This window comes from Triturus cristatus, chromosome 4_1, assembly GCF_964204655.1.
Source record: "Triturus cristatus chromosome 4_1, aTriCri1.1, whole genome shotgun sequence".
Classification (NCBI taxonomy): domain Eukaryota; kingdom Metazoa; phylum Chordata; class Amphibia; order Caudata; family Salamandridae; genus Triturus; species Triturus cristatus.
The window spans coordinates 1,277,174,532-1,277,200,909 of NC_140585.1; the positions used below are offsets into that span (position 1 = coordinate 1,277,174,532).

The 26,378-nt window shown below is 45.4% G+C and overlaps 1 protein-coding gene across 1 annotated transcript in view; it reads right to left on the reverse strand.

Annotated features, from left to right (window-relative positions):
• The window catches only part of RAPGEF3 (Rap guanine nucleotide exchange factor 3), an 870,850-nt gene that overhangs the window by 243,110 nt on the left and 601,362 nt on the right, over nucleotides 1-26,378 (reverse strand). The window contains exons 16-17 of the mRNA XM_085654789.1: nucleotides 21,208-21,247; nucleotides 7,845-7,926 (exon numbers count right to left, since the gene is read on the reverse strand). Of these exons, the coding sequence (XP_085510915.1) occupies nucleotides 7,845-7,926; nucleotides 21,208-21,247 (122 nt within the window). The remainder of the gene's footprint in view (nucleotides 1-7,844; nucleotides 7,927-21,207; nucleotides 21,248-26,378) is intronic.

The following is a 26,378-nucleotide window of genomic DNA, read 5'->3' on the forward strand; positions in this document are numbered from 1 at the left end:
ACTGTGTATATGGGTTCAAGAGTGCATGTGGAAACAGCTGTATGGCTGGGTAAGTGTGTGTATGGGTGTGTTGCTGAGTGAATGGATATCTTAATGGTACATGCCCAAGTAACTACATATGTAAAAGGCAGTGTATGTGAAAGTTGAAGTTAATAAATGACTATACGTGAGAGTCAGTGATTGTGACAGTGGCTGTATGGATGAGTGTGCACCTGTATTAGTGATTGTAGAAGAGAGTAAGTATGCATTTGTTTCTGTTTGAATAAGTGATGTGGTGTGTGTATAACTGTATAGGTCAGTGAATGGAAGTTTGATTAATTCTTTGCATGACTGACTAGGTGTGAGAGTAGCTCTATGAGTGAGTGGTGGTGTGGGAGTGTCTGTATAGGTTTATGAGTGCGTATGATAGTGTTGTATTGATGAGTGACTGCATGCATGAGTGATTGTATGGGTGAATGAGTGGATATGTTTGGGTGGAGCAGCCTGGGTGTGCAGGGGCGAGACAGTGATGAACGCATATGCAGTTGTATGTACTGATTCTATACTATATTTCAGATGAGTGAGCTTGAGGGCTGCAGTATGTCCCAGCACGTGGTTGGAGACACACCGGTGGTAGAAAGGTGAGCTGTGAGGGTTTTGTCCACAGTGCCGGCACTCCCTCTCCCTCTCCATCTCTTCCTTTCTCTCTCTCATACTCTTTCTCTCTCTCTTCCTCTCTCTCTCACTCTTTCTCTCTTTCTCACTCTCTTCTTCTCTCTCTCACTCTTTCTCCCTTTCTCTCTCTCTCTCTCTCCTTTGATAGGCGCATGACGCAAAATCTTATCTTGCTTTTTGTCTTGCAGGCTGTTATTCACAGATTGTCGAGGGATGACATGCCATGGCTGTACCTACTTTTATTTTGTTGTTTTCTGTAAATAATTTCTTTTATATGTAAATCCGTAGATGACTTTGATTCTCATTAGTCCAACCTCACATGAATCTTGATTATTATAATTGTGCGGCATCAGCTGTTTTGTTACGTTCCAGATTCTAGAAGGTTGCTGTCACATTTGTCGGGGGGATTAGGGGGGATGGCGGACAAGCGGATGGTGGCGGAGGTGTCGGGGCACTCTTGGGTGTCCGAGCTGCATGATCGTTGGCTCCATGGCATCTGTTGTTGTTCAGGTGTGGCTGTGGGCTGGGCTCCCTTTCATGTTGCAGGTTGAAGTCCGACTTTACACCAGGTCAGAGCAGGTGTAAACTTCCTAGTGCTAACGCACCTTATCGCCTATTTTGTGTTCTCTTTGCTGATCTTGCTGGTTGTTGAGAATGTTGCGCAGTGGTGTGTTTATTGCTTTTTGCACGGGAACGCCTACTCGGTATCTCATTAGCAATATTTGCTGAGGTCACCCGTGACAAGGTTTTTTGAGGCTGCTATCGCTGGTAAACTGGTGATATGGGCTGTTTGCACCAGCTTGTGAATGGTGCGTTAAATTTATCACCATTTTGGCTGCCATTAACTCGGCGATGTGTCCTTGAGAATATGCCCCTCGGTGTTTTAAAGAACTGAGAAGTACTCAAGGCCGCGCTGAGAGCCACGCACCCAGCGCCTTCACACTAGGAGGCAGCACACCCTTCGTGTTCACGCTAGGAGGTCGCACTGAAAGCCGCGCTAGGATCACTACTCCAAACTTTTTTGGAAAAAAACGTTCACTTTTAATAATGTACCTTCCCCTTGGAGACCCCATCCCCCGAGGCATGCCCACAGCTACATTTTTTTTTTAAGGGGACGGGGCCAATTCTGGCCCCGGGGACCCCATCCCCTGGGGCCTAGCCTCTCTGTTGGAGACCGTGGGGGGAGCCCCAATGCCCCCATAGTCCCACCGGCTCCCCGCCTCCTGCGGGAGCCAGCATTGCTTTTGGGCAACAGGAGTTGCTAACATGCAGCATCCCTTGCCCAAAAGCAATTCTCATTTCCTTTATTGAAGCAAGAGGAGGTTTTCCTCCTCTCGCTTCAACAAAGCAAACCAGGGTTTGCTATCACAGGGTGAAAGCCATGCTCCCACCCTGTCATAACAAACGGCAATGTCCTGGGGGTGCACACCCCGGGACATTGCAGGAGCTGGCTCTGGGGGGTGGCGGTTCCCAGGACCATTAAGCGCTCCACTTCCCTCTATTTTCAAAGCCCCATGTGGTGGTGGTCCCCGAGGCTGCGGGAGGGCCGCGAGCCCTCCCGCACCTGAGAGCGCGCATTCGGACGTTTTTAAAAAAAACAAATGGGGGGTCCCAGAGCAGGCCTGGGTGTCAGAGTGTTTCTACCCTGCCCCCTTTTCTTCACTTTCAACTTCGTTTTACTGTCATCAGTGATGTCATTTGCGATGTCGTCAGTGATGTCACTGACCATGTCCTGAATTATGTAATATGTGACGTCATCAGCAGTGCATTGCGGGGGCGTGAGTTATAGTTAGCTGAACTAACTATAACTTCCGAATTTCTCTGGTTTTGTATGAGTGAAATGTCCAACTAACTATAACGTCCCTGAAACCTATGGTTTTTTCAGTGAATTTCAAAGGTTTTTTAAATGCTAATTTCTAACTATAACGTGCCTGAAACTTATGGTTTTTTCAGTGAATATATATATATATATATATATATATATATATATATATATATATATATATATATATATATATATATATTAGTTATAGTTAGGACCGTGTTTCCATAGGAAATCTGCAACATTCTATTTTGAATAACTTTGGCGCCGATTGACGAATCCTCGCGAAATGTTCAAAATAGGTGGGGCGCTCCGCTCCGCTCCTACCCTGAAAGTCTCGGGGGGATTCGTCAAGCGGGGGCTGAGAAAAAGGGGGGGTCCCAAAACGTGTTTTCCCCATGCATTTTTCCATAGGACCTTTAGTCCAAGCTACAGCCCGAACGGCTGAACAGAATTACTTGAAATTTGGCAGAGAGGTAGTCCTCAGGTCAGGGATGTGCCTTTTGCAGGTCTGGTGTAAATCTGGTCAGTATTTCCTGAGAAAATAGCATTTAAATCAATATATATATCTATAGGCGCGCTCCGAGCGCGTACGGTAAGCTTACCGTACGCGCACGCTGCCGTGCGCGAGCTTAATTCTGATTGGTGGTTACATGACTGTAAACATTCGAATCGGTCGAAATCAGGAAGTGTCGGCCGCCATTTTGTGTGTCTCACACTGATAAACAAAGGTGGAGAACGTGACAAGGGGGCAACAAAGAGAGTTGCAGACCCCCTAGCGTTTGTCAGGGGGTCCAAGAAGGTCCCAAAAGTATGAAAAATACATTTTAATTTTTTTTTTAAAAATCGTGGGGTGCGCGTACGGTAAGCTTACCGTACGCGCACGGCAGAAAAAAAAAATCAAATTTAAGTGTTTAGATATTAGGGGGCTCTAAAAAGAGCCGTTGTGTTTATGAAGTGTTTTTTTTGTGGTACCTACAAGTAAGTACCGATGCAGAGTCTAAAGTTCAAGAGGAAGACTCTGTTGCCTTCATCAGTGAAATGTACACCGTCTCCTCTATAAATGCCTTGCATGTTGTAACGCAAGTTGTTGTGGTATATAGAATCCATACCATAGCCTCTGAGGAAAGCAGAAATAGATTTGTTGACGTGCTTTCTTGCTTTGTCAATCTGTGGACAAAATTGGTTGGACCAGTTCCACTTTTGCCTTTGGCATATATTAGAATATACAAAGGCAGATTGAGGAAAAAGCGACATTAATTGCACAAAGGTGTCCTTAACAAGCATTTCCAGACCTACCCCAGTTAAAGTGCCTAGGTCATTTCCACCACAGTGCACAATAATAAGGTTAGGCTGTTGGAGGTGTAGAAAAGATTTCACCAAAGGCATTAATTGGTGCCACTTTAACCCTCTCTGACCAATCCATTTAATGTCTACATTTGGCAAAGCAAGGTCTCTCACCATACCTCTTTTTTCTGCATACTTTTCACTCCAGAAGACATAGCTGTGACCTACAATCCACACTGTGAACATCTTTCAAGGAGATCTGGATGCACTCAGGTGGTGTCTTTCAGTAGAATGGCAATATGAAATGAAAGACAGTTGTAAAATGGAGGCATACATATTTTTTTTTAATAAAAAGAGCTCATTGGCTGATTCAAACCATTTTACAGTTAAAACTAGGCTGTATGTGTACATTTTAAGAAGCATGTTTTGTATTGGTTCAGAAAATTGTGTTCCCACAGAAGATTAATTTGGATTTGCTGTTAGGTTTGACAGGTGAAGCACTCTTGCTCTTTGGAATAGAAACATTGTGTGCTGAACTTCTGACCTCTCTGCTCACACCAGTGTTCCATGAGCTGTTGCTATGGTAGCAGGCAGAATCTGCTGTTTGAGTGCCACATTTCTTTCTCAACTAACTAATTTTAAAGGTGACATATGAGTTTGAGAGGGGATGTATGTGGTGAAAAATTGTTTTTTAAATATGAAAATATGTGTACTGTATTCTAAAATGTATTATTAAATATTAATACTTTTTTCTTTTTTTTCAGATTGAGAAAGAAAATTTAGGAAAAAATAAACCTTTTTTCTAGCAATTTAAATAAACCATTTATTAATAAATAAGTTATTTTGTTGGTCAGGTAAGTGTGAAATTTCTGTATTTATCACACATTTAGTTTCATGCTCCCTTTTTTCACTTCTCCTCTCTCTGCTTTTCTCATTTCAGTTGTACTCCCTCAAGGACCTTGTAGGGTGAAAAAAAAATTATTTAAAAAAAAAAAAAAAATGCGCGTATCGTACGCGTACGGTAAAAAAAAAATTACAAAAATTAATTTAAACTTTTTAAAAAAAGTTGTGAGGTAAGGTTGGCTCTTAAAAGAGCCGTTGTGTTAATACAGGGACAGAGGAGAGAAAGAATGGGAATATTAACAAGGACCACAGATGTGCTGGTCTATCTTATTGTTTATTAAGGAAATACTGGTCTCCCCATGAACAATTAGACCATAACATCTGGTGCACCTCATTTGTACCCTCTGAAATCGAGGGTTCGTTTCCAGAGGAGCAGAAGAGGGTGATGCTCCCACCGCAGAGGAAGTGCTCAGCTGAGCTGCCGAAGATGTACTCGGCTGAGCTTCTGCGGGTGTGCTCGGGTGACTTACTGAAGGGTTTGCTTCAGTATGTCGAGCAAAAGTCCTGGGATTTAAATCCCTAATGTGTCTCACCATAGTGTGATTACCAAAGGAATACTTCTTCCTTGGGTTACCTCTAGATAAGACACGCTCACAAAGTGAGCAGGTGACTAATGGAGCATTTACCTTTTTCTGCCCCTCTGGAAAAGTGAAATACTCCCAAACAAAAGAATTATTTTGTTTCCTCCTTCTCTGTCTGATGATGCTGCTGCCCTGCTCACTCTCAGAAGAGGACTGCTGCTCTGCCATTGTATCCCAAAGACAATTCAGCTCCTTCTCCTAGGGAATCACAAGCAGTAATGAGGGGAATGGGTGTGGTGTAGGAAGATTCTGGAACTGAAAGTAGTTTAAACCAATCAAAAGTGTTGTTTCTTGATCACATGACCAACCGTACGCGCACGTTAAGCTTACCGAGCGCGTACGGTAAAAGTACGCATGCGCGTACGAAAGACACGCGCACGCGCACATGTGCATTACAGGCATTCCCCCGTTATAGTTAGTGCAGGCAACTATAACTCACGCGACCGCAATCCTCTGCTGATGCTAATACTGTATTTAGACACTTATTTGCCCATGTCTTCTTCCATTAAATTTTAGCTATACATATATTTCAAATATTTTTTTTTCATAAAGACACATATGTCATCAGCAGAGGATTGCGGTCGCGTGAGTTATAGTTGCCTGCACTAACTATAACGGGGGAATTTCATTGGTTTTTTACGAGTGAAATGTCCAGCTAACTATAACATGTGTGAAACCTATGTTTTTTTCAGTGAATTTGCAAGGTTTTTTAAATGCTAATTCCTAACTATAACGTGTGTGAAACCTATGGTTTTTTCAGTGAATTTGTACGGTTTTTTAAATGCTAAGTTACTTTACGCCATTCGTGGCGTGCGCGCCCACTTAACGCAGTTCTTTCCGTGCGCGCACGGTGCACTTCGCGCACCGTGCGCGCACAGTGAGCACGCGGTGCGCGAAGCGCACCGCGCGCCCACTTTACGCAGTTAGTGCCGTGGATGGGCCATGTACGCTCGATGCGCTTCGCGCACCGTGCGCACGTGGTGGACATATTATGCGCTTCGTTGTGAAAGATAAATATTTATATACAGTTTAAATTATATGTTATATGCCGTGCCCAAATGGGGCCCTACGGGCACCATTTGCACACGGGGTGGGGAGATTGTGGATATTTTTTTTTTAAATACATTTTTTTACCGTACGCGTACGGTAAGCATAATCGGCCAATTTGCGTAAAAAAATTAAAATGAATTTTTGGCCTTGGGGGTTCTTTGGGGACACATTTAGCAAGCCTAGGTGGTTGGGAGCTGTGTAAACAGTCCCTTTACATGTTTATTCTCTTTGTTTTTCATCCCCCCCTCAGAGTCCGAGAGAGAAAATGGCGGCCGCCGCTTCCTGGTTTCGAGCGATTCGAATGTTTACTAAGATCTAACAGCCAATCAGAATCGCGCTCGCGCACGTCACCGTACGCGTACGGTAAGCGCACCGTAAGCGCACCGTAAGCTGGCTCAGATATATATATTGATTTAAAGGCTTTTTTCTCAGAATCTACTGAACAGATTTACACCAAACCTACAAAAGGCACTTCCTTGACCTGTAGACTACCTCTCTGCCAAATTTCAAGGAACTCTGTTCAGCCGTTCGGGCTGTAGCTGTGTCTAAAGGTCCTATGGAAAAATGCATGGGAAAAACGCGTTTTGGGACCCCCCTTTTATCTCATTCCCCGCTTGACGAATCCCCCCGAGACTTTCAGGGTAGGAGCAGAGCGCAGCGCCCCACCTATTTTGAAAATTTCGCGAGGATTCGTCGACCGGCGCCAAAGTTATTCAAAATAGAATGTTGCGGTTTAACTATGGAAACAGGGTCCTAACTATAACTACCTACTGGCGACCGCCAGTAGGTAATATATATATATATATATATATATATATATATATATATATTATATATATATATATATATAAAGTTTCCTCAAGTAACGACGCACACTCAGGAATCCATTGCAACCACAGAGGTTTATTCAAGTGAACCGCTACGCGTTTCGACACCAAGAGTGTCTTGATCACACGATTTTCACAGTGCTTGATGCCGTGTATATGACAACAAGAAACATAGAAAAGGTACTACAATCGGAGATCTCGCTACTGCCCCGTTTTTTGGCAGCCATCTTGTAAGTGTAACCAAAGTAAGTATTGTATGTCTTAATAGATGTAGACTCACCAATTAATATCTACAAATTGACACAAATGAAAACATACTTGATAAATCATGATCACATAATGTCCCGTTAGTGATGAATACACAAACTGAAGTACTTTGATTGGTCCACATGGCTCAGGGCATGCCTTCAGGGTTTTGAGAAGATAAAACAATAGGTGTTGGCGTGACTCAAGTAGAGCCAAAGAAGACTTTGCAAATCACACAGAAATGAAGATATGGTCTAGGTACAATTTGTGATAAAGTGCAAAAATGAATATAAATGGATAACTTAGTACAAACAATTACCACAATCCCACAAGCTACCAATGACACCTTCTTTAGGACCTTATGTGCAGCTCTCATTATGTTTTCATGGTATTATGCCACACTGCCATAGACACAGCTCCGAAGTACATATTCCATAATGCACAAAAATCATCTTGAAAGTAAAGGAAGGTTACCTTTATCTTGAGCCTGAATGACGTATGCATTATTAGAAAATCCATCTTCGATGCTGGCTAACCAACTTCCACCGCTACGGACCTGGGAATGTTGACAGCAAGAAAGGGAATAATTGTTAAATTACGTCAAAACAAGAAAGTGCGCTGCTTTGTTCGAACTGCAGTAAAGTTTGACTAGACTCCTGTTGTATAATGTAAATACAATACATGATCCATTACATCTCACACTGCAATTGTTCTAAGGTAGAAAGATCCTTCTGACTCTATCTGGCCAGTACAGTAAAACTGAAGCTGTTAGGGAGCCTTCCGAAAATGATTTAACTTCTATATTAGGATATTTTAAATATTGACTGTTACCGTCCTCTGCATACATATTGGCTAATGAATTGATTATATTAAATAGAATAAATGCACTGGTACAACACATTTTGCCTACTTAACTTGTTTCTTTCTTGTTTGGAAGGAAGGTGCCCTAAGTTCAAAAAAGCTATCTTATGGGCTTAAAAGATGGCTTTAAATTGTTGTGTTACTCATGGGTCTTAACTCCTAGAGCAGGAATGGACAAAATGTTGTTTGCATTCCAGAGTAGCAGGAAGTGGATTATCGCAAAAATCCACAGAATTTCGCTCATCCACTTCCACATGTCATACATGGATAAAAGGCATAGCTGCCAAAACAAACTTTTGATCAGTTGAAATATAAGGTGGTTATCTGATCATACCTGTGCCACATCTTGTTGTCCAGCAAGAACCACATAACAAGCCTCACATTGGTTACTGGCTCATAACCAACCAAAGTATATTGTAATGTAGCACAATTTGTGAACACAAAATATACATTTGCATGCCAGAAAGAAAAGCCAGTGCAGATGTAAACAATGACTAGCCTTAATATTGAAATTGGATTAGTAAAATATTGTCATATTTAGAATAATAAGAAAGAGGAACAGATAGAAACCTTTTGGGAATACAAGATGTATTTGTTGTAAAGAAACAATGGCACATCTTAACACACACACCTTAAGACTCACCTGCTGCTTGATTACAGTGGGGCACAGAAGAAATGGTGGAACCAAATCGGCACACAGAGGAGAAGATAGCAGAATTGAGCATATATGGTAGAGGTTTGCCACAGTCAACACATACAGATTGAACATAATCGTCCAGGGGACAATCAGTAGATGGTGATCCAACAGACATGTTACCTTTCAACTTTTGTTAGTTATATGGTTTCCACTTGGGAAAACTCTGCACTTGTGCCACACACTGTGCTTGTTTTTCATGTTTTAGGGTACGGGTCACATTCTTTGTTAGGTTTACTTGGGTTTGCTTTGGAGGTCGTTGACTTGCCATGTGGGTTCAAAAGTGGCACCCTGGTCTATCCACTGACTTAGTATGACCCCATCCCTGAAGAGGCCTGTAGCATTGATACTCGCTTTATGTTATTGTATGATGCCTTTTCTTATCACTATGGTTATTTATTTCTGTTAATATTGGGGTTTTTTTTGGTTGATAGAGGTAAGCACCTTCTCCAAGCAGGAACCACCACTCTAGCTAGGGTAAGCTAGATACACAGAAAAAGATAACCTGTGTTCACCCTCTGGTGGCTTGGTACACAACTTTCAGGCTTAACTAAAGAGGCAATGTGCAAAAGTATTTGTGCAACATGCACACAATGACACTGTGACAACTCCACAAAAATACTCCATACAGGGTTAGAAAAATTGATTATTTTTATGAATGTATCAAGGGCAAAACAAAAATCTATTACATAGAACCAGTGTAAGGAATTTTTAAAGAGTGATTAGAAGCAAATAGTGCTCAGAGGTTTCTTGAGGTCATGCTGGACTGGGGTGAATTCAAGAAACCGCGATGGAGGGCAGGCTGGTTACAAGACTCATGCAGGTCCTGCTGAAAGGTACCTTGAATGGAGCAAGGGTCGACATCGAAGAATCAATGTGTGGGTTCCTAACAGCTCAGGGGATGAAGGCTTCGTCAGCAAACCCCTTTATTATGCAGCCACCCCCGTCGTCGTTGAACTGCACTGTCCCTCGTCATCGAGCAATGCAGTCCATCGCAGTGATGTCGTCAATCAGCTCTTGCGTCAGCGTAGAAGGGTAATGTGTTGGTTGTAAAAAAAATTGTAAATTGATACTTGTATAGCGCACTACTCACCCGCAAGGGTCTCAAGGCACTTGTACGAATACCGCTGTGGAATCGATCCTGGCTTTCCCTGTGAGGCGTCCACTCCTGGGCACCCCCAAGGTGGAGGCCAGGCATCCTTTAGCGTTGTGGGGGCCGTTGTGGAGATTAAGCAAGCTATTGCCCAGAGTTGCAGAGTGGGACTCCATGATTGGAATAGGCACCGAGGCGAGAATTATCAGGTCCGTGGAATTTTTGAGCCCAAGACCCGCCGGGGCGGGGAACTGAACCCTGGTCCCGGGCCAGACCTCTGCATCAGGGTCTGCCGCTCTAACCATTGAGCCACACTTCTCCATTGGCGCAAATTTGTCACTGCGTCAATTTTGATGGCTCTGTACAGAAGTAGTCAGCTTTCAAGAGCCCAGGACTGGATTGACACCACTTGGCAGGGCGGGACTCACAAGTGGCAGAGTCCAGGTGCTGTTACAGGGTTGAAGGAAGTCTTTGATGGCCATGAGACTTCAGAACAGGGGGCATGCCAGCAAGCCCTTGGAGTCACTCTGGGTTCAATTAAGATGGGTCCCGTCCTTGTCCTCAGCGGGGCAGAGTTCAGCAGGGAGCAGGGCAGCACAGCAAAGCAGAAAGGTTGTTCTTTTAGAGCAGCAATCAAGCAGAGTGGCAATCCTTGTAGCACAGCAGTCTTTACACCTGCCAGACATCTTCACAGGTCCAGTAGTGTACTGTTTTGGTAGTGTCAGTCCCAGTACTTATACCCAGTTGTGCCTTTGAAGGGGGATTAATTCAAAGCAGGCCCTTGAAGTGCACGGGGCCCGTTGTCTTCCCAGCCCTGGCTCCAGTCTATCATTATGGAGTAATCAGTTTGGAAACAGGACATTGCATAATTAGGTGTAACAGTCAGCCCCACCCCTCTTTTCCTGCCCAGGAAGAGTATCAGAATGCAGATGTGTTCTCTGTCAAACCCATCCTTTCTGTATTTGTGACTGTCTAAAGGGAATGCACAAAGTGTAGCTGTCACCCACCCCAGATGTGTGTTGGAGACAGGCTGCAAGGCACATAGAGAAGTAAGAGCACAGAAATGTCGACTTTCTAAAACTGAAGTGTTAAATCCAACTTTACCAGTAAAGAGGATTTATCATTACCATTACAAAGATTTGAAACATGATGCAGCTACTCCTTTCTAATCAGGAATTACATCTTACCAGTGTTAAGGAATTCCCAATGCTAACATATGAGAGGAGTAGGCCTCACATATGTGAAAAACAAATGTGGGTGTTTGTCACTACCAGGACATGTGAATCTTAAAAGTTCATATCCTACCTTTTACTTAAATAGCACCCTGCGCTTAGGGCTACCAAGGGCATACCTTAGGGGTGACTTATGTACAGGGCCATTGGAATCATGTGACAGTACAGGGCCAAATTATGCAGCAGGGTTGAGTAAATTATGCGGCGAGAAAAGGCAAATTATGTGGCACAATGCAGCATTTATTTTATAGTATAACTTCATTATTTTGTACTTTTTACACTTGTTAATACTGTCTGGGAATTGGGTGCACCTCATTAGAACCAGTTGTATACCCAAATATAGCAATAAGCAACAGAAAGGTGAGCAGTCAACCAGGCGTAAACTAACGTCCTGCTGCATTTTTAGCAACGTTTGAAACTTTTGAGCAAGAAACAAAATATTATTTTGTTAAAATCTGCAGATTATGCAGCGGATTATGGAATATGTGGCAAATGTGGCAAATCTATAATCATGCAAAAAGTGCTGCAGCCGTACAATTGCATAATTCCAGTGGCCCTGCTTATGTGTAAGAAAATGGAGTTCAAAGCTTGGAAAGTAGTCTTACACGCCAAGTCAAAGTGGCAGTAAACTGCACACACAGGCCTTGCAAAGGCAGGCCTGATACAGGTTTGCAAGGCTATTTGTGTGGGTGGCACAACCTGTACTGCAGGCCCACTTGTAGCATTTAGATTACAGGCCCTGGGTATATGGTATACCAATTTACTAGGGGCTTATAAGTACTTACATGTGACGAGCCTATAAGGTGCTTGCCATGCGAAGAACTGGACGGAGCTGCGGCTGAAGTCTGTGGTGTACAGGGTGAGGTGTCAAACTATGGGGAACTGCGCTTCTGAGGAAGACTCGGGTGAAGAACAGAGTACCATATGGGCCATCCCCACTAGTCTGGTTCCTACCTGGCACGTTCATACCTTTGCGAGGGGCCAGGGCTTCTTGATCCTCCGGCCTTTGGACCTCTGGAGTTCTTGTACTTTATTGGTGTTGTCTGCCCCAGGACCCGAGCCCCATAACACTGCACCGCTCCTCATTAACTGGCAGACAAACTAAGCCAAGTGCTACAGCCAAGATAAAGGAGCAGGTGGGAGAGTTGCTCCCATATCCTTGGCACTCTGCTACAAATCTTTGGCTCATTTGGAGCCTTTAGTTAACAACATCCTGCAACCGGTAATATTATACTGATTCATTTGGGCAAATCGGTGACCTGCAATAAACCAATGATTGTGCAGCCAGAATCAAGAACAGTGGTGAGTGTTGTTTAAGATGGGCGCTCTGTTGTGAGTCTCACCACGTGTCTAGTGTGAGGCACTAAGGTTCAGCGCAGATTGGTGGGAAAGACTGTAGGCATAGAGTCCTCAGCAAGAGGCGAGTCCATGCACCCACAGAAGTGGCCCAGCTAGGACTGGGTGTGGCTTGAGGAGATGGAGCACTAGCACTCCCAGCACCAGCCACAGATCCGCTGTTCAAATGGGAATAAAGTAGAAGAGCCGCCTGCTCTGTCTGCCCATTGTACACCCCGTCTCGATTCAGTTTAAATCCTCCTTTAATCTACACTCAGTTTCTTTTATCCTCCAAATATGATTGTGCTCATGCCTGCCCACTAACTCAAATTTACCACTAGAGGATTTCTACTCAGATTCCTGGCATTGAAAGACTGCTCTTACTATACTAAGATATCTTGAACATTCATTGTAGTGGGTGAAGGTGGCAATCAATCCCAACTAAGGGAAGAAAAGGCATCCCTCCAACATGACAATTAAAAAGCTAAGAAATTGCTCTGTCATAATGAAGTGGAATGAAATGGTACAAACAGTGAAGAGAGGCAAGAAAAAGTCTGGACATATATGCTCTATAGAAGGACTAACATAGATCCCTGAATTCTTCCCTACGATAGCTCTTACAACATCAGGAAAACGGAAAACACCAATAAGAAGTATCACAATGATCAATGCAGAATTAAGTGACAACACAGCAACTGATATGATTTGATTTGAGTTTCTACAGCGCAGCAAATACCCGAAGTGTCTCGGCGCTGAAGAAGGGAGGACAGAGAGAATGAGATTGCATTTTAGTAAAAAGCCAGGTTTTAAGAAACTTGCGGAAACTCCAGAGAGAGGGAGCTGATTTAATTGCCAAAGGGAACCTTGTTCCAATTCCGGGCTGTGCAGACCAGAAAACTCAGCCACTCAAGGAGGAGAGCCTGTATTCAGGCACCACCAAATTAATCACTGAACTAGATCTAAGGGTCCAGTTGGGCACTTACTTTCTGATTTTTTCCCTCCGGAAGGCTGGCCCTTGACCCTTAAGTGCTTTGAAGGTTATTCAAAGCGCTTTAAACGGAATTCTTTGCCGAACAGACAACCAATGCAGTCTAACTAGAGCATGTGTGGCCGACTGGAATCTTGGAATTTTCATCAGCAGTCTAGCTACTGAATTTTGTAGAATTTGTAGTTTTTTTCAGCAAGCCTTAGAACAAGTGCCAAAAGCTGAAGTGAAAGCATAAACAAACAGCACCGCTCTTTCCACTGAAACAAGTAATCAGTAGATAATTCCAGAAGTTGCCTCTATCCAAACCTTGCCATTGGATTATACACTACCTGACATATAATTGAGTCAGCTCACTTATACAGCTGGGATCAAACTGCTGAAAGAGACTTTAGAACTAATAAATAGTACATTGTAACAGAGATTGAAGTGAATCTATCCAGCTCTCCGGTTTTTCATCTTTAACATCATTTCAGCCCGCAAAGGAGCATGTAAACATCTCCGAATCTCTTCAACCATTACAGAAGGTACTTGAATCTATACTACTACTGCTAGAAATGGCAACATCCAATTCTGAGCACACACTAGAAATCCAAACTACAATATTCAAATCTCTAATTAATCAAAATGGTCTGTCCACTGCTGGAAGGGCAAATATTGGAGTGGGAGTCCAAACAAATGAGGTCGTTGACAGCCAAAAAGCCCAAGTCACATAGAATATTCACAAAAAGTCCAGTGCATCTCAATCAAGCTAAAAAAAACACAAAAAGGGAAAATGGGAATGGGGAAGCAACAGTTTACCCCCTATGCACGTTATTTGCAAAATCACCACTTGATCACCACTTGATCGGAGTACTGAGACTGCTTCTCATCCCTTGCTACCTGATATTTAATTACCTCATTTAAAAAAAAAATGTTTTAGTATTTATGAATTGAGGAATTGTACTTATGATTATGTGGTTTTTAAACAATGGCTTGGGACTGGTTATGTATGAAAGGTAAGGAAACTACATGAAGAGGTTTTTTTTATGAATTGTTACAAAAATTGTATTAAGATGTTTTCTACTGTAAGTTTTCACTAACTCAACAATAAATGTTTCATTCATTCAATTACCTCATATAGCAGGTTCCTCGAAAATACCCTCTTTCACCTGTTAAACAATACAAGAAACAGACCCAGAGAAGAATAATAGAAATAAGACAAAAGTAAAGAAGTCTTTGAGGAAAAAGAAAACAGCACCTGTGAATTTGCCTTTTTTAATGTGAAACCGCTTGCTCCTTTAACCTCAGCGCTAGTGTGGGTATCTGTTTCAACAAACTTTATACTTCGTGACTTCCTCTTAGTAGTTCTGCTATTTGCTTTTTTCTTTTTCCTCACATTGGGGCATATTTACAAGCTGGCGATAAAAAATTATCGCCGCTTTTGCGGCTGTTTTTGGCCAAAAAGCGGCGATAATATTATCGCCAAATTAGCAAGGCCACGCTAACGCGTGAAACCTTGCTTTAGCATGGGGATTCCTAACGCCCAGCTTTGCATCTCTAATGAGATGCAAAGTGGGCGTTCCTGACCTAACATGACAGGAGAAATGGCGCTAAGCGACATTTCTCCTATCATCAAGCCCCACGCTATGAAGCATTGCGGCAGGAAAAGTAGCGATAACCCCTGTTATCGCTACTTTCCTTACGCCTGCTTCAGGACTGACTTAGCCATGATATCCTATGGAAGGTGGATATCATGGCTAAGTTTGTGAGTCTCTATCAGCAAGCCAACGCCACACTACGTGAGATTATCGCTGGGTTTCCAGCGATAATCTCACGTTAGGCAGTTAGCATGAGGATTTTTATCGTTGAGGAGATAAGCGTTGCTAATAGCACGCTATCTCAGCGATAAAAATCCACGTTACCCGGCGATAATTATCCTCACGCTAAGAGCGCTGAGAGATGATTATCGCCGGGTGTTGTTGATATGCCCCAGACTTCTTTACTTTTGCCTTATTTCTATTAGTCTTCTTTGGGTCTGTTTCTTGTATTGTTGAGGATGTCAAAGAGAGTAAATAGAGCTTTGGACACAATCTTAGCCTGATAAATCGTGACAAGGGCTCGGAGGGGTTTACTTCCCAGCTTAGCAGCAAAGCTAAAGACTGCTCCTGTGGTCTTTCTGAGTTCCTCACCTTCGGCCCAATCAGCGGCTTCCAGCTCTGATTGGAGTCAAACAGCACACGAAGATAGGGGAAACTCTCCACCTTTGCAAATAAGGGCCCACTCAGGCTAAAAGATTTTGCACTGGGTTTGCTGGGCACCACCACCATAATGTGGGATTTAGTGAGGTTGACCTAAAGGTCTAAACCCCTCATAAAGGAGTCAAATGTATTCAAAAGTGTTTGTAGACCACTGGCTGTTCTCGCTATCAACACTGCGTCATCTGCGTATAAAAGTACTGGTAGGAGATGAGTACCAATCAATGGGGGGTCTACTTTTGGTGCAATTAAAGCATGGTCCAGGTCATTTGCATACAAAGTGAATAAAAGTGCAAGAATGCAACCTTGTCGAACCCCACAGCCCATCTTAAAGCTATCAGTGCATAAAAAATTGTTGGAATATCTGACTCTAGCAGATGTCCCCTTTAAGAGATGCTTGAGTGACGTCACTGGTAGTGTGTTATAAGGCAGATCAGGAGGATTTACTAACATTTTTGTGCTGGGTGTGCCTCATAAAAGTGATGCAAACCAGCAACATTTTTTTGAAAAATGATTTACTTTCCAGCGCAAAACTTGTTTTGCACTGGAAGTTGACTAAAAATTGTGCAAAGTAGTGCAAAGAGCTGCTTTGTGTTATTTAGCGCCAAGGGGGCGTTCCCATGCAATCACCCACCCTTTTTAACGTGCAACCCTATCTAACTAAAATGTGAGGTTTTGTTTAAAAAAATAACAGCTTTTGAAACCAGGTGTCAAAAGAAAAAAAGTTTCCATTTCTCCTTTCGTTTCAGACTTTGCATGTGTGCTGCACTGTACAGCACACATACAAAGTAGGAAAAGTTTCAGAAGTTGTATATGCAAATAATTTGCTGTGGAAGGGAACCCTTCCAGTACAAAACCTATGCTAGACTCTGACACACATCCTTGAACTATGGTGCAAAGGTGTGTGCATGGCGCACGGCAGCAAAATTCTGCACTGGCGTGGGAAGAGAGTGCCATATCTCTGTAGATATGCCGCTCTCCTCCCTGCATTTTTGGCTGCTGCCCTGCGTTGTGGGACAGTTTAGTAAATCTGCCCCTTCATCTCCCTGTATTTAAGTAAATAAAAAAAATCTGACCTTGTGTAATGTCATTTAGTGGTCATGTAAAGCGCTTTAATGCCTTTGGCCCAAGTTCCAGCTATACAAACGTTCCAAAGAAAATCAATCTCATTATTGTTCAAGAAGCCATGCAGACGATACAGATACCAACATAGGACTGTGTGGTACAAACATTACGGGGCAGATTTACAAGCCCCGTGCGCCACTTTTGCGCTGCCGTTGCGTCACTTTTGTGACGCAGCGGTGGCGCAAATCTAGCGCCAAGCTGCGCCAGATATACGACGTGATGCATCTAGGGAGATGCGTCACGTTGTAAAGCCCTGCGCCACATTAAACCTGCGTCAGGTGTAATGTATGCAGGGTGGGCGTTCCGTCTGAAAAAGCCTCGGAAAAGTGACGCAGTGAAATCTATAAGATTTCACGCAGTCACTTTTCCGACGCTGGTGCGTCAAATCCTTACGCCTGCTTCAAGCAGGCGTAAGGCGTGACGCACCATGTTAGTGATAGGGTAGGTTGGAACAGTGCTGGAGTTGCGTCGCGCTTGCGACACAACTTCAGCACTGCGCCAACCTTACGCCGGCAGATGCGTCGCGCATCTGCTTGTCCTTGCGCCACGATGCACCGCATTGTAAATGCGGCGCATCTGCGGTGGCGCAAGGGCAAACTTGCGTGACGCATCTTCCCTGGCGCATCCCTGCTGATTTGCAGGGATGCGCCAGGGAACATAAATCTGCCCCTACGTGTCTAGGATGGGGCCTTTCTCAGTTTGGGCGGGGGGCTCAAGGATTTTCACTGCCCTAGCTAAAATGCAATATTGTTGTTATCGTGCAACAATTGTGTTTTTTGTTCAGCGAGCTCACTTCACACCACTTCTTTGCATCCTGCATTAAATACCTTAGATCAGTGCTATCCAAACGTTTTTGAATCGACGAGAGCATTGAGCCTAGCCTGAGAGCTCGGAACCGCAGCCAGGCCGTCCGATTGGTCCTTCTAATAGAGGCACACCTTCGATAACAGGCCCTGTTCTTCCACACTATGTCAGCAGCCCACACCCTCCTCCCCCCAACCACACGCATACTGCACTGACGGCATAACCACTTATGTTTACTCCACATAGTGGAACCCAATCTTCATCTTCGCAAATGTATGTGACTATTCTCCTCTGTCAAACCACCTCACACACAAAACACCTGTCACCTTAACCCTCTCTGTGCCTGCCGTATCTTTTCACCCCTTGCTTAATACCCCCATATTTGCCTAGCACACTAACTCCCCTTCCTGAACCTGTAACCTTGCTGTCACCCCCTTTGCACCTGTCTCCTCATTGTGTCTGACTGCATCCACTGACATTCTAATCGCACATTGTTGTCTCACCACTGAAAATCACCACAATCTGCTGTCAGCCACCCTCACTGTATCTGTAATCTTGCTGTCTTTACAAACTCTCTGTAGATGTCATACCAGACCCACAGCATCTGCCACCCCTACATTCTTTGTCTGCACTCCACTTCGTCTCCGCCAAACGCCACTTTTTCATACTCTACTTCTTTACCTGGAAACCCTTTAATCTTTCCCTTTATTTATCTGTCACAACAATAGTAACTGTCAGCATCTCCATTCTATAGGTCATCCACCATAGTTTCCACATTCATGCTAACGTCTTCCACGTTATAGCAACAGTATTCGCCGTCTGTCACACCACTTTATTTTCCCCATTGTGTTTTTTAATACCACTGTATCTGTAACCAACCAGTCTGCCACACTCTCACTGCATCTTTCACCCCTTTATATCTGCTACCCTGATGCACTTTATCTCTCACCTCCACCATACCGGCCACCGCCACTCTGTCATTTATTTACCATGTCTGTCAAGTTCATAGCTGCATCTTTCTGTCTTTTGCTCCTCTGTCACTTCGACACTCCATGCCCACCACTGAATAATACCACAGCCACAGTGCTTCACCCACACTGTCTCTTACTTCCACTGTATTTGTAAACAGCCTGTGCCTACCACAACCTCAGGGTCCCTCCTCCCACATTGAGTCTGGCAACCCCCACCTCTCGCATGCGCAATTTGTCCATTGCCCTTTTAAGATTTCGCATGCACGGGGCTGCTGTGAACATGTCTAAAAATCATTGACAAAGCCAATAGATCTCGCCTAGGCGAAACCTTTTGACTTTGCCAATGCTTGTTTGCATTGTAAGCAAGGCTGACCTGGCTGTAGTGGGCATCAGGCGTTTCCTACGGAGGCTGGCAGGTGGAAGGTGCAGTTTTAAAAGCACCCGCTGCAAAGTTCCTTGTATATCCAGAGTCTTCAGGCAACACTAAAAGTGTCATGACAACCTTGGTCATTTGTATCTGCTGGAGAGAGAGGCAGTTTTGATTTATCTGAGGAAGCGAAGAGGGTTAATATGCCTGCTGCAAAGGACATGTACTATGAAGATTACAGAACAGTATTTTATGCGCATAGCTCAGTGGGTTACTGTTTTTGTCACAGAGGTCCTTGTTACAGTATAGTTCATAGTACAATCATAATCTAGTACAATGAGCTATGAACTGCCATCAAAGAGCTCCATGCAAGCTCCATGGTACAGGTTAGAAAGTTATGTTCTTTCCCCAGTCTTTCATTATTTTATTAGTAATGCTAACCCTAACCATTGTGTTACGTTCTGGATTCTGGATCTGATTCACAAAGGGCCTCTGCACTTGTGGTGGAGGCCGCGCAGTAATGGGGGAGTCTCTGCACTCAGGGCGGAATCGCCTCAATGATTGTGGAGATTCCGCCCCGAGTTTAGAGACTCCCACATGACTGCGGGCCCCCGCCTTGAGTGCAGAGGCACTTTGGGAATTGTGCATGGAGAGTTTGTGCCGCCCCACAGTGGCGTAATGAAAGTTGAAGGGGCCCCCTTGCAAGGTACACAGAGGGGCCCCGCTCCAGATTTAATCCGGAGCTCTCCGGCGCGAGTACAGTGCTGAGGGGGCCCCCTGCAGCTCGCCCCCCCCACTGCGGGGGATGCGGGGGACTGTGTTATGCCGCTGCCGCCCCAGACCAAGCACTCTAAAAAAACTGTCTACCATTATGGATGACATGTGACTCCTACACCTTGTAGTCCCCTTTGCTCTATGTAACCTTTTCTATACACTGATTTACACTGTTATAATTTGTTTTCTCTGTATGTGTGTGTGATATAAAGTGCTTCGACACACTACAATGGTATGAGGCGCTATAAAACAGATGAAATACATGTGAGAGAGGGACTATGGGGAGAGGAGAGGCACTTTTGGAGAAGGATAATGAAGGAATCATTGAAGAGCCCCAAAAAAGATAGTCTTTTCCTACTGCTCTGTAAGGTCATCATGTACTATGCTTTGAAAGCTAATACAATTGAATATATAATAAAAAAAAATGTGTTGTAGAAGGTACCATATTTCCTAAGTTGTCCTGGGGAGGGAGAACTCACCCCCAAACCCCCTTGTAGTGGTCAGACTCGCTCACTGCGCAGCCTGTCCCTGAATGCAAGTGTTGCAGAGCAAAACAACCATTAGAAAACAGTCGCAATAAAATCTACCTCATTAAAATGCACAAGGCAAGTTTCATTTAACAACTCATTGTTAAAGAATATGAATACAGATTTGGAGGCCGGCGACTGTCACCTGACCGAAATCCATGCAGTTACAAAATGCCCACTTTTTCATTAATCTAATCTCTGTTCATTAAAGGAACAAGAGATGGAGTAAAAAACAAGCATTGGCATAGCCAATAGGTCTCGCCTTTGGGACCTTATAAGTGTTTAGCCATGCAACAGTTGCATAACTAAACACTTATAAGGTCACAAAAGCGAGACCTATTGGCTATGCCAATGCTTGCTTTAACTGCTGCAATCTATTGAAGCGTCACGGAGAACATCAAAGCGGCCGCAAAAGTGATCGCAATCGCGATCAAACATCAAAGCGAAAGTGAAAGTAATCACGGTAAAGCGCGACGCGCGCGCCCAAGCACATGCACTGTAGGTCTATGCTGGGCTGGTAGCACTATTTGGAGCCCTCACAAAATGTCTCTCCAGACCAGCGCATGCGCTGGGTCAAGCGAGACCTAAAAAAGGAATCGGATAAATGCTAGAAATCGCATTGGAAGAGCATGCGGTGGTCGCCTGGAGCACCCGTACACTGTGATTCACAGGGCGGAAGCTGTCTGTCACTCCAACGTTCACTTTGACAATCAGTACCACATACCTGTAAATGGTTTGCATCTACAAACGTGGTTGCAAAATACGGAGACTCGCTTCCTACAAGCACTATATTTGATTTACTATAATAAAATCCAAAGTTACGCAACCATACCTTTGCAAGGGAAGTCACGTTCGCGCTGCCATTTTCGATTCTAGAGTAGAACAAAGAAAAGACGTGTTAAAAGATGCTGCTCGAAAACGTGTGTTTTTTAATGTATTTATGCAAAATACATATTTTCATTTAGTTACAATAAGTACAAGTAAAGTGGCAGGTGGTCTCGTGATTAAAAACCACTGGTATTGTAGCTTCCAGTTCTTAATTTGTAAAATATTAAGTGCCAGGGCGCTTACCAGGTGGCCACTGCAGCTTCCACCACCCATCCCCTTGTCATCGCTGCCAAAACAACTACTAACGATCTCTCTCGCATGTAAATGCGACATTTCAGATTATTCCAGGTCCCCAAAGCTAAAGGAATGGTGCAGGTATGAGCAATTTTAATGTATAAAGTAGTCGTAATCTACCGTTGTTCTGCTCATCTCTAAATTAGATGAGCAGCGCCACCATGTGGTGGACTGTTTTAAGTATGGTGTTTACTTTTAGGTGCGGCTGCCGAGCACCGGAAATCAATTAAGCACTGGCAGCTTCTTTTGAGAAACCCTGTGTAGTTGTATTCTGATGATTTTACCTGCTGGGATCTACCAGTTCTGAACTGGAAGTGCTTTGAAGCAGATTTTACAACAAACACATGTATACATTTTAAAAATAACCAACAGAGGGCATGGGCCGGTACGACTTCTTCCTGCTAAACTCTGGCTGGCATGGTTCCACGGCCGAGTGGCGAGCTGGGGGCCTTGAAACAAGCATGGAGCGGCTGGATAGCAAACACCTACAGCCAGAGGCGACGGATCGCGGTTAGTCTGTCCGAGGGAGCAGCAGCCCCAGAGCAGCTTTGGAAGCAGTCACGATAGCGCCAGCAGGAGGCAACAGTCCCCACCCCCCACAATAGCATGCATGTTCCTACGCATAAATAAAACACACCACACAACTTTTTGTTTGGGTAAGAAACTGCTGCAGGTTTATTACATACACCGTTATGTAATATGGTGGGTTATCTTACGGGCGATCCAAGGGCAGGCAACCAACTGGGCCACCTGCCCGCCTGATGAGCCAAGCAGCACTAGGGCGAACCCCGTCTGTGCTGCCCCTTCGGTGCAGAGAGGGGGGACGCCTCCCCGAGGGGTCCCCTAGTAGAAGGGGGGTGGGCTGGTGCCTTGCTGGCACTAGAGGCCCGTCCTTCTAGGGCACCCTGCGGGCGCCAGGGCAGCCACGTTGCGCCAGCAGGAGGCAACAGTCCCCACCCCCCCACAATAGCATTCATGTACTTACGCATAAATAAAACACACCACACAACTTTTTGTTTGGGTAAGAAACTGCTGCAGGTTTATTACATACACTGTTATGTAATATGGTGGGTTATCTTACGGGCAATCCAAGGGCAGGCAACCAACCGGGCCGCCTGATGAGCCAAGCAGCACTGAGGCGAACCCCATCTGTGCTGCCCCTTCGGTGATCCTCTTCCCGGATCACGGTCCCTTATTACTCACGCCCCTTTCAGGGCGGAGCGTAGCAAGGCAAGCCCCCGGATGTTCAGGCCCACAACCGCCCGAAGGACTAACGCAGCGCCGACACGGTTTTCCAGGAACCTCCCATGAGGCTCCTGGGCTCTGGCACCCCCTATGGTGCCGCGCAGAGGTATCCTTCCTTCGGTACCCATTTGCATCCAGATCGCCCTGTAACTCCGCCACAGCTCTGGAGGAGGCCACCGTCACCACCAGGGCCTCCCACCAAAATAGCTATAGTCTTGCCCGCTAGATCGTCTATCTAGAGCCTCCTGCAAAGCTAGATGAAAGAACATCCCTACTGGATATTGATGCCCCATCTATCTCCCAATAGCCCTAGACGTTAGCTTGGGTCAGCTGGTGTCTGATGAAACAAACGCCCTATGCCTGTGAAGTTGTGCCAAGCACTAGGCACCTCACGCCGCCAAGTTCCACTGTGTCCTAACTCAGCCCCGTCCAACACAGGGCGGGACAGTTTCAGGCCCCCTGGCTCAGGATGCCCACCTATTTGCTGATCACACCGGATGCCACCCTTCTGGCACCGTGTGTGACTGGACACATGTGTCTCCGAACTCTGGGACAGCACTCGCTTGTTAGGGGACCGTTCCTACCGCAGTAGCCAACTAGGCTTTAGGGCTGGAAGGACTATACTTAACCTAGGCACCGCCCCTTCACTCGCTAAATCAATGCGCACATGGAGGTCTCTAACGCATATGAACCTTGCGCATGGCTGCACACCAGCGCAGCCCTGCATCCCCTATTCTTTATAGGAATTTCGACCACACAGTTCCCTCTGGGAAGTCCCCTAGGCATACCCGCTTAGAGAATCTGCTGATTCGATACAGGGCGCACTGTCTGTAATCTAGTGCCTAACCTTTATATGTGGGAGATGCCACCCACCGCCTAGGTCATGGGTGCGAGAAGTTGGCCTGGTATATGCTGTCTCCTAGTTATAGGGACACCTTGCACTAGTCCAATTCGACTCTTATTGATGATAGGTTTAAGACAACCTTTAAAGAAAGTTATCCTAGTGGTAGCTGTGGAGAGCAGCCTTCAGGCTAAGTCTTGAAGGAATGTTAAGCTTATCGTTTTACCATAATAACCTCTTGAATAACCAAATGAAAGAGTATCCCACACAGGTATATATGTAAAATATATGTATTTATTCTAGACAGAATCCCACAGTCTCTTTATGAGGCTAGTGGCAAAGTTCCAATTCAAACAAGCATTTATAAACACAATAAATAGCACAGGAATCACTGGGCCCCAGGGGGGGACCAAACCATATATCAAAAAAGTGGTATAAGAACCACGACAATTCTACAGACAATGCCTAGGGCATTTAGGATCGCTGGCCCCTTAAGAATCCACCCCAGGTTATGAGGAAGGGGACCCACGGGAGGCGCGTGCAGTGGAAATAGCTGCTATCGGGATCTCTATTATAGTCTATGGAGAATGTCGCGGTTGAAATTAAACAGATTAAAGTCGCTTCTAGCAGGAGTACAAAGTTAAAACTTTAGACTTAAGCTTTTGAGGAGCCCACTACCACGAGAGTACCGAGGTACCATTGTTACCTGCCCCAGGGAAGCCGGGTGCATAGGTCGATTCTGGTGTCGGGTCGCGGGCTGATTTTCTATAGGAAAATGTTCAAAAGTGCTGCTAGCCAAAAGCGTCGATGATGCCGTGAAGATCAAAGATGTGAAGATTGTAGAGAAGAATCTGAAAGCAGAGGGGACAGAGTCTGGGTCACGGCAAAGTGACCAGGAGGCTCAAAGCAAAGAGCCCTTCGATGTCGGGTGATTCAGGTGCGAAGTGGTGTAGCTTGAATCTGCAGCCACGGGCTCCGGGAGGCTTCAAGGAAGGCCAGCTTCCGGAGGGCAACTGTCCCACGTTGGATGAGGGTTGCTGCGGTGTTAGTGTCCGGATTGGATCCACTAAGCCTTGGCAACCGCAACCCACGAAGAATAAACAAATCGGCTACAGTGCAGACCCACGAGGTCTGGGAGAGGTCTCTTTTGGAGAGACTGTAGAGCAGGCCTGGAGCAACCAGAGGAACTCTTGATTGTAGAAATAGACCTCCGGTAGGGCCCACAAGTTGAGAGACAAGGGACCGCAGGAGGCGGCAATTTGGAGTGCGTAAAAGGGCACCCACGGGCCACCGGAGGGGGCTAGGGCGCTGGTCTTTGGCACAATTGCTGTAGAGTGGTTGGCTCGAAAACGGGCCAAAACACAACTTCCCCACTGGTCAGGGTCATGTGCTACGCAAGAGGTGGCCGGTGTCCTGGGGTATTGGGGATCTCGGCACCCACGCGGTCCACGGTGCCCAAACTCTTTGAGCACACTCACTGGCCTCTGGGATGCGCTGGAAACCCACCTCAAGGGTGCTGGAAGTCGTTGAAGTCCGTAGGAGCAGCGAGGTTCCAACCGGGTCACTTGCAGTGTTTCAGGTGCCTGCCAAGCAGGGGGATAACTCCTTTATCCCAAGGGAGATTTCTTCCATCAGCTGGGCAGCAGCAAGTCGAAGGTCAAGACTGTAAAGTTATAGATTAATCTGAGGCTCTGGGGCCACGTTATTCACCTTTATCCCCAAGATTAGGGGAGTGTCCAGAGTAGTGTCCACCAATGAGTGGTGAGGCGGGAAAGGGTGGCTACACCCTCTCCCCTTTGTGTGTTTCCCACCTGGGCGTGGGGCAGGATGCCCCTGAACCGGTTCCATGTATGCAGAATGAGGTCTCTGCAGCTGCCTACGTGCAACTCTGAAAGGACATTTGGTGCACCCACCCTGTTCCAATCCACATTATCCTGTCTGGGGAGATGCTAGCACCTCCCTGCCACAGTCAGCTGGCGAGGCTGGGGTTTTCCCCCGCAACAGCCAGCCAAGGTCGTGTAGGTGGCGGGCAGTAGCCATTTTGTGATACATGTGCACTTTTAAATTGGTGTCTCAATTCTGCCGCTTTTCCCATATCGCCCCTCTATCAGGGGGGAACCGTACCCTCATGCCCATGGCTGGACTGGGGGTATGATTCCTACATGTTTGACACCAAACACGATATGGTTCTGTGTAGCCATTCTCAAGTTATCACGCTATCGCGATAGACTTATAATGCGGTTAAGAGTATATGGTATGGCTACACTACAAACAACCCAGCAATGATTTTAGGAGGGTTGCAGAGAGGCCCTACTCAGGTAGGGGTCCCCCCTCACACATATCTCAGCACCCTGCCCTGTAGGATTAGCAAGGCCTGCTATAGGGGTGACCTATGAGAGTACATGTTTTGTAATGGGGTGGGATATAGGCTACCTATATCCCTGTAAGGGGCGCTAGCACCACCTTACCCAGACTACAGTAGTGGTCTGGTGGTGTCAGTTTGTATGGCTGTCCCAGGGTGGCACAATAAGTGCTGCAGCCGTGGTAGGCCTACTGAGGGACCCATGCCCTGGGTACCTAGGGTACCATCTACAAGGGACTGTCAGGGTACCCTCAGTATCCAATTGGGTTTGTACCTAGGGTACTCACATCAGTTTTAAGGAGAAAGAAGATAGGCTGGGGTCCTGGATAGCAGGATCCCAGCCAGACTAGTCAAAAACCACTCAAATACCAGGCAAAAAAGTTGGGGGCAACCATTAGTCAGATTCCACCTTCCTACATAACCCCCCCCCAAA